General features: G+C 34.5%; 1 protein-coding gene across 1 annotated transcript; it reads left to right on the top strand.

The window, feature by feature from the left end:
* Positions 1-1,120: 1,120 nt before the first annotated feature.
* LOC108377808 (non-lysosomal glucosylceramidase-like) lies at positions 1,121-8,400 on the top strand. The gene is given in 9 exon segments (XM_017634103.1): positions 1,121-1,696; positions 1,967-2,535; positions 2,676-2,931; positions 3,030-3,152; positions 3,409-3,509; positions 3,512-3,788; positions 3,853-4,093; positions 4,163-4,372; positions 7,733-8,400. Coding segments are annotated over 8 exon segments (1,932 nt in total). The 5' UTR covers positions 1,121-1,696; positions 1,967-2,003; the 3' UTR covers positions 7,925-8,400.
* The last annotated feature ends 1,332 nt before the right edge of the window (positions 8,401-9,732 follow it).

Genomic DNA, 9,732 nt, shown 5'->3' with positions numbered 1-9,732 from the left:
ACCATCTTCAGTGTCATTTTTCGTTCTGAATCAGTTTGTTTTCCATTCTTACGATTACGTTTCCACTAGAATTAAAAGCAACAGAAACTTTATCTTTATGTTAAAATGATGTAAGAAAATAAAACACACCAGTTTTGTACCAAAATGCCCCCGTTTTCCATCCAGCAATGGCGAAGCCGGTCTGGTATGCAACTCCCGCGTTATAAATGTGTCACTGCATGAAGAACGGGACAAATATTTTCGTAGAATAGTGAAAAATTGGGCAATGGATTCAGTGAAAGCCCTGAGTGCTATTTTTGCTTAATGGACTTCATAAATATTAGTGAAATGTTGTGTTGGGTTGCATAAAAAACCTTTCAGACGTGGGTTTAATCCACTTTCGCTAGTGTTTTGATAGCTTTTTCGCAGAGTTAGGGTCCAGTCTCCACATAAGCATATTTTTAGGGCGGAATACACTTTATAGTTCTATTAGCAATATAACCACATAAGCAATGTATACTGACGATTTTAACTTAGGTAAGTTTCGGTATTAATGCTTTTGTAAGGCATCTTGAAGATGTGCTGAGTTATTTGTCACGTTTTAGAGGCATGATATGCATGTTGTTCCAAGCTGGATTCATCGTCCCAACATTCTCTAATAGAAGCACAAAAACATATCGTCGTTTAAAGTAATAAACCGCGTATCGTCATTCTGCAAAACCGCGTAACAGACATTGAATCAAAAGGATCTAAGTAGGTCTGATATTTTTTTGAGATAATTAAGTTTAAAGTCGATTACTTATTGTAAATTCTGGGTAAATGCATTTGAAATGACTTTTGCCTAAATGAATGCAGGTTAATTAACTAACCTCTTTGTCGCCAAATAAACACTATATTTAACTATACAAATATGAGTATGACTTATATTTTCCAAAAATGTCACTTAGACCCTTATGGTTCTAGCCCCTTCATTTGCTGCCAAAAACTGGATTTGCTCACACAAGCTCTTGGCTCAATCCTTATCCATTCGTCCTGAAATGTACTAGCCAGAAATGTGATTACTTTATAAAAACAGATAACCATTTTGAAATCTGAGTATTTTTACTCTCTAGAAAATAATTTATGCAGCCTCACATACGCGGTTTTTTCATTATCTTGATACGCGGTTTTGCATTTTATTGATACGCGGTGTTGTACTTTAAACGAAGATATAAGCCTCGTATGTTTATTAGAACTAGTTACTTTTTAATATTTAGTATTCCACTTCTGATTTATTTTATATCTTAACGTCCATTGATATTGCCCCAACCGTTTTAACAGTTTATTTTCTATTTTTAATGTTTATGCCCCCGCGTAGTTGTAATTTAGAATAACACACCTATGTACTTACGTATTTTGATGTTCTTGTATTAAGTTCGTGTTCAGTTGTATCGTCTTACTGTTAAGTTTAAAAAACAACCAATCCTTGAAGCTAACACAAAACATGATAAAGTTTTCAACTTTATTTGCAATTGTGCTTTTTAATTTATTTTTCCATATTTTATCTTACCCTCTTTTGTGCAAAATCACACGCTCAAAATTTACTTGCACACACCCGCTATTCGAAATTTGATTTGTGTGCTAAATTTTATTTGCCTACGACCGAAAATTTTCTGCACCACGGACTTCAATGCCGCCAACACCTACACTACAATACACATGTTGAATTGGGGAAATGGTAATCCAATTTCAAAAACAAAAATGCATTTGGATTGATATTTTGCGTGAATCTTTGCTTCGCGTTTACCTTTTGTTGCTCATCGTTTAATATCAACTTTCATCGCACATTTATCAAATCCATTAATTATTTTCGTATAAATGTATCACTCATCTCTTCTCGCCTCATTTTGCTCATCATTCGAATCGCTCACCTGCCGCAAAATCAACTCCAAATTCCCCTCCTCCTGCTCCCAATCAAACCACCGAACAATCCATATCCACCGCGTAGCTCCCTCGACAGCATCAACTCTCAATGTACAAGTAATATGCCCAATTGCAGCAGTCGTTCCAAGCAACCGCTAAATGCCTGGCACTCCAACATCGACGACACGAAATGCTCATACACAGGTCTCTATCCGCGCGCCTGGACCGAATATGATCTCACTGCGTACGGCGTGCGACTGATTTGTCGTCAGATTTCGCCCGTCATACCGCACGACTACAAAGATTCATGCCTGCCATGCGCCGTCTTCGTGTGGTCTGTGGAGAATGTGTGCGCGGAGGAGCGTAAGGTATCCATTACATTCACCTTCAAGAATGGTACCGGCACCAAGAAGCAGGATGCAGAGGGCGGCGCTGAGGCGGTGCTCATATCGCAGGGCAATGTGAAGGGCGTAGGCATACGACAGAAGATCGCTGGCATGCCATGCACCTATAATTTGGGTTGTCGCGTATTGCCCGAAATCAGTATTACACGCTGCACGCAGTTCGATCCGAGCGGCACGGGAGAGCAGCTATGGTCCGATTTGAAGGAGAACGGACATCTTAGTGAGAAGCATTGCGATGAGGCGTTGAAAAGTGAGTAAACAATTGGAATGGTGGAAGAGCTACATATGTAACTGTGATTTCAATGCATGTTTTACTTATTTTTAAAATAAAATACATATTTTGTATTACACTGCATCTGCATTAATATGTTTCCTATTTTCCTTCACCAGCCAAGGATCTCGGTGTTGCTTTATGCGCACAAGTTGCAGTCAAACCAAATTCTAGTCATGATTTGGAGTTCGTATTAGTTTGGGATATGCCACACATACATTTCCCAAAGAAGCACAAAAACTATACGCGTTACTACACAAAATATTTTGATGCGTCTGGCGAAGCTGGTCCAAAGATATGCGAGTATGCATTGAAGCACTATGGCAGCTGGGAGAAATTGATTGATGCTTGGCAGCGTCCAATACTTAATGATGAGTAAGTTGTTGAATGCTATTGAATATCAGCACGTATATTTATGTGTGTATTAAGTATAAGAAAACATGTTAAATACTTCGAAAAATTGTTAATTTTAGTGGACTGCCTGACTGGTACAAATGCGCCATATTTAATCAACTCTATTATATTTCGGATGGCGGTACAATTTGGCTTACTTGTGATTCCTCATTCGGCAAGGAATTGAACTATGATGACCCCAGGTATGTAGTAAACGAATTAAGTTTTCCAGGTGTTCAGCGCTTTTTACTTAGATATACGCTAAAAATCAGGAAATCGCTGAACGCCTGCAAATCTGGTTGAAGATTTCTATCTAGGATCTTAACGGAACTGATTTCAGACGAAAGTCTTCAATGTCACGACCTAAAAGATATGAACCAATATAATGCTCTCTAATTGTTTTTTTTTCTTTTAATTTACAGTTAACCACTAATACTATATGTACGTTTTCTTTTTCAGGTTGGCTTACGGCCGCTTTGGCTATTTAGAGGGCCACGAGTACCGCATGTATAATACTTACGATGTACATTTTTATGCTTCGTCAGCGCTCTCCCNTTTTTTTTTTAAGTTTTATTAGAAAGATTAATGTATTTTTTTTTTTCAATTCAAACATTATTTTTACCATTTCCAGAAAATCGCAAATCCGCATCGTTGTACATCAATGAAACGAACGGCAAAGTTTATCTTATGGATGCCATGGCTTACTTGAAGGCAATGTATCCAGCATGTAAAACAATTATGGAGCGTACCATAGAATATGACACAGATAATGATGGACTAATTGAGAATACGAAATCGCCAGATCAAACGTACGATACCTGGGTAATGGATGGACCTAGGTAAGTGTGAAAAGAAATTTACATAACATATAATTTTAACATTCCTTTTTTTCCTTTATTTCAGCGCCTACTGTGCAGGCCTATGGCTCGCTGCCTTGCAAACTATGTCGGTAATGGCTACGCTGCTGGATCAGCCCAACGATTGCCTTCGTTTTCAGGATATATTGGAGAAAGGCAAGCGTTCTTTGGAAGAAAAACTATGGAATGGCAGTTATTACCGTTTCGATATGCACAACAAGGACACTATAATGGCCGATCAATTGTGTGGACATTGGTATCTGAAAACATGTGGATTCGATTATGAAGTGAGTTTCATTAGTTCAATTTATACATACCGAATACAATTTCTGCTCACCTTCGTTTCTGTTTCACAGGTCTATTCAAAGGAGAATGTACGTGCAGCTTTAAAAGAAATCTACAAAAATAATGTTATGGGTTTCTACGGCGGCAATATTGGTGCAGTCAACGGTTTCATTGCTAATTCGGATCCTGAAAAACCAGGCCACGCCGATTACACCACTTTACAAAGCGAGGAGGTATGGCCAGGTGTTACTTTTGCTTTAGCCGCCACTATGATACAAGAGGTAAGTCTTTGTAAATTATGTTATTAGTCGTTTAATCGTATACGTTATGTATCTACATACGTATGTATATACATATGTATGTATGTAAATGCATATGTGTACAATGAAATAAAAGCCTGAAGAGACAAAACCATTTTTTGTTAGTATAGAAAAAGAATTGTGTTGAACTGGTTTACTAAGTTTTTTTGTTGTGTTGCTTAAATCATTATATGCATAAAAAGCTTTTTGGTTTGTCTAACGAAATTATTTTTAAAATAGATAATTCGTAAAAATTTAATAGAATATTTAAAGTGCTAAAGTAAACTACATGTAAACTAGTTACATATGTACAAATTTTTATAACAAACTGCATTCAGTCAATTAAAATGCAGCTCCTATTATTTTACATAATAAACGAATCAAAAAGTTTTTACAAAAATAAGCTCACATTAAAACACTAACAACAAACAACCATATGTAAATGAGTGGGGCATCGTTCTTTTCTCATCGCTTCAAAGGGTTTTGTTTCTTTTGGCAACTCAAAAAGGAGGAGGAGGGATGATGATTTCTTTAAATTTGTCATTAATTCAAGAATAGTGCAAAATTTGTCACACAACCTGGCCCTCTCTCCCTATATTCGCCGCACACAAAAATGCATGTGATACTTCAAGGTGCCGAAAAGAGTAATTTTTATGCGTTTTTCTTAGTTTGCACAACTTAAGGCCACTTTTTTTTTTTGTAAAACAATTTATAAATTCCTTCAAGCGACAAATATTTGTGGTTATTTTTATTGATATTTTACTACTGCTAAAATTAAATTGCTAAATAAAAAATGTATATTAGAAAAACTCTTTTTGAGTATTTTATTTAACAATGAGATTTAGGTAATACAAGTACACTTGTTTTTAGAAATTAGTAATTAAAAACTCTGATAAAGTTGGCTTCAATAACACAGTAGGGGGGGCAAAAATATCACAGCTAAACGACCAAACACATAAACTTAATTTTGGCCTCTATATTACGATGCCGTTTTCAGAAAATCCTTACCGCGACAGTGAAATAGAAATAGTGTACAGCCTAATAAAAGTAAGAAATATTACGAAATAAAATATGAGTTATAAAGCAAAACCACATATCTGAACATAGTTGATGGGCTAAATTGTATGCGATTCGAGATTTAAATAGTTAGGCTGTATCAAAACTTCAGAGGAGAATCATTAACAAAAAAGTTAAAAGTTATGCAAATTTTCAAGCACCGTTATGGCAAAAACTGGAGCTAATCTGGCAAAACGGGGGACGCCATTGAACTAAGAAGGTTCCAAATTAAGTAAGGTCGCTACCAAAACCTTTGCTCAAAAACAGTTCAAAACCTGAGCACAGTGTTATAAGCGACGAAAGTTTCACCGTCAGAGTTCTAAAACTTGCCTCCTAAATATCTCAAAATTTTGACGTGATACGGATTTTCTGAAAGCGGCATCGTAATCTAGAGGCCAAAATTAAGTTTACGTCTTTGATTGTTGAGCTGTGAAATTTCTAAAGTTTAAAATTTACCTACAGGTATGCTGCTACCCCAGCAAAAATTAGACCTTAACAAAAGCGACTAAGTGTTTCAGCTTCTACGTAAATTTTTAAAAACACAATTTAAAATGCTAATAAACGTATAGTATTTCCAGCGCGAATTTTACAGAGATAGCGAGTATTAAAAGATAAATTGTATTTTAATCGTCTGAAAAAATTTGCATAATTAAAAAAAAAACAAACAAGTAACCACAAATATTTTAAGCTTTAATTCATTTTATATATTGCTTTAGAAAAATTATCCAAAATACATTCGAGACAGCTAAGAACACGCATACAAACTCTATTTTCGGCACTTGAAAGTTTCACATCTATTTTTGTATGCGGCAGCTTATTTAGCTGAAAATTTTAGTCAATAAAAAAATACATAAATTGTGTTCACAACATGGTTAAAGAAGCGATACATAAAAAGGTTAAAACTATGTGTGTATGTCATGGTCATCAGTACAAAACGCCCGAAATGAGTTTTTTAAAAGCGGTTTTCTTCATGAATTTTCTAAGAAATAAATAAATCTTTATTTTTTTTCAAGTATCGTTTTCGTCGGATTTCCACTCACCAATAAATGACAAAATTTTAATGACAGAGTTGGCATTCAAAAATACCCATGTCTTTACTGTTGATATATGAATGTAAATAGCTATTGATTCTCGCATGGCTCTTTGAAAATGGTTTACAATTTTTGTCATTTCGTGCCTAATGGAAACTCGGCATACGATATTTTGTAATGGTGACTATGTACATTAGGGCGGAATTGTTTACTGGCTATAACATTACGACCGAAGAAACTGGTCTAAACAATTGGAGTTGCCAAATGAATAGTTTAAGTATATTCACTCCTAAGTTTAAGAAAAATAGTTCAGTGTTCCTCATACGAAAATTCAGCTGTTTTAACAATGTACACTTCTACAACAAATAAATGCTAAGAAACCTATTTTCGTGATTTGGCAAATTCCAAATTGATTTTAGACCCACGTTTTCTACGGCAAATTTACTTAGAACTACAGTAGAATCCTTGTGCGCTATACGCGCATAGTCGAAAAAATCTCCCGTACAAATTGACCCGCCCTAATGTACATTTCTAAAGGGTTTTGTCGCATGTATGCATCCGTTCACACCCCAGCCAGCAGAGAAACGTAAGCAAAGTACAGAAAGGTCGTCTTCAATTTCGTTAATCTTGTATCGAAAAACAGTGCGGCTTTCGTACTCTGGAAACGTATAGAAAATTACATCCATTTTCGCTAATTTCACCGGCACATAAAAAAAAAGTGGTGTGTGCTTTTAACCACACCCACCAACCGACTGGTATTTCGACCCTTTGAATCCGAATCTGAGGTCCGTTCGTATACCCTCAAAATTCCTAGTAAATTTCGAATTTATTGCCATTTTTTCACAATTTTCGCAAATAACCCGAAATTTAGGAGTACGAGTCAAACGGACTATCGATAGTGGATCGAAGTACGTGTCGGTAGGTGGATCTGGTTAAAAGCACACACGCCTTTTTTTGTGTGTAGGTGTTTTTAGTTCCGAAAAACATTGGCCTAAAAGATCACGTCATTCGAAAAAAATAATTTTATTTAATTTGTTTTATATTTTTGGCCAATGTCTGTGCTTAAACATTCTCTCTTTACAAGGGATAATCACTAACCAATTTTGTCCTTAGTGGAGTTTATAGGTTATTCTATCTCGAAGGACATATATAAGGAATTTATACATACAAAATGTGTATTTTCACATATTACAACATGCATATTTTACTATACAAACTTAAAAAATCATTTTACCAAAAAATTTATTTATTTTAGGGCATGTTTGATGAGGGCTTCCAAACCGCTGGTGGACTCTACAAAACGCTGAGTGAGAGAATTGGTATGAATTTCGAGACGCCAGAAGCGTTATATGGTGAAAAGCACTATCGATCAATTGGTTATATGAGACCGCTAAGCATTTGGTCCATGCAAGTGGCTTGGGAGAGAAGAAAAGCGCTACGTGACTAAAGAAGAGACGACAAAGCAATTTCATCCGTTTTAAATATAATGACATGTTTACAGTTTGAAAGCATTTTCAGCGTGCAGCTAACACAGCTGATATGAAAACTAAAAGACACAGCATTAAAGGCAAAAGAAAATGGTTTTTTTTCACCATGTCTCACGGCTCATATAACACAAAATTCAGTGCAAAAATGTATGGATGTATTGCTACGAAAAAAAGTACAAGTTGTTAAGCTTACTATTTGTAAATGTCATAAATTTGAAAGCATTTTGTAAAACGTTTTTAATTTTAAGTGGATATTCCCATTTTGAAAATAAGCTTAGCTAAGACACGCTTACAAACCAATGATTAAGAAATGAGCTATGTAACTAGTTGTAGTTGTGAGAGCACAAGATTTGATATTTTTACAGATGCGAGCAAACTTTGATTTTGCGAAAGTACAAAAAACGGGAAATAAAGTCGAACCAAATTTAAAAATGCACTTGTTGAGAGCGAGCTTACGATTATTTCATAGTAAAATTAATTGTATGCTTATAAAATGTACTGCATATGANGTTACAAGTAAAATTTTTTGTAAGCAAATCAGGGAAACAAAATCAAAAGTCCTCAAAATATTAGCTGAAATATTAGTTGAAGCCGACTTCAAAATGAAATGAACTATTCAAAATAGGTTCCTTCTGTGGAAGAGTAACTATCATTCATTTGACTTATAACCGCAGGATCTAAAGAGAAAATCAAGTACACTTTTTAGATGTTTTATCTTCAGAATCAACAGTATAAGTATTCAGCATGAGACAACCAATCTGTTTATTAGTATTAACAATGAAAGGCAGTGCAATAAAATGATGTGACTGTTTTTAAGATGGAAATGCTTGCGCCACTCTTCCGGTCCCAGAACGGGTATTGCCATTTTCTTTTATTAGTTTTATATAACATTTGGTCAACAAATAAGTGTGTAATTAAAAGGCTTTAAATTTAGTTTAATAATAAATTACTAATTTAAAAAACACTGAAAGGGTAAATGGCAAAAGCGTGTCTAAAACAAGAAACCTATTATTTGTAAAGTATTATTTCACAAGTCGGAAACTACCATTTAGTTTAGTTCCTATTTCTCTTTATTTCGACTATAAAAATAATTACTTAACTTTTTAGTTTAAAAAAAATATATATTTTTAAGCATATTAGCATTTAGTTTAGCATTAAAGCCAACAAACAAAAAAGAAAACGGCATTATCGAAGCACAAAAACTCTACTACTAGTAAGTGCTATCTGTTAATTTTATATACAAAATAAAATGCATATTTACCTTCATACATACATACAAAATGTATACTGTTGCCTTGTTCAAAACGCTAATCTTCAATCATACACGAATATTATATGTATTTAGGTGTGTATCGGTAATGATGCTAAAAGGGGTTCTAAACCAAAAAAAGATATTTCAATCGAGAAATCAAGGCAAAAATTATTTACAAATATCTCCAAGAAAAAGTATTTTTGAACGAATAGTTGCAGCGAAAAAAGTTATTTGTGTATTTAATCCGTGTATTGAAAAAATCGCATATTTATGATGTTAAATAAAGAAAAATATGTATTGAAAATATTCAATGAGTTTTCCTGATAATTGCGATGGAACAACACGAGATTGTTAAATTTTCTGAAAAATTTCCCAAATCTAGGTATACATATATTAATACGCTAATAAAAATTTTGTCAGCGTTCGTTTGGCGATTCTACCGAACCGATTTCAAAACCATTGGAAAGGTATTTCTCTATAGATGAGGAGTTTTTATGGTTTCAATATTGGTTGAAA

This window comes from Rhagoletis zephyria, unplaced genomic scaffold (assembly GCF_001687245.7).
Source record: "Rhagoletis zephyria isolate East Lansing unplaced genomic scaffold, Rhagoletis_zephyria_1.1 Rzeph_scaffold_12739, whole genome shotgun sequence".
Lineage (NCBI taxonomy): Eukaryota > Metazoa > Arthropoda > Insecta > Diptera > Tephritidae > Rhagoletis > Rhagoletis zephyria.
The sequence above is the reverse complement of the archived record's forward strand: the minus strand, read 5'-3'. Positions and strand labels throughout refer to the sequence as shown.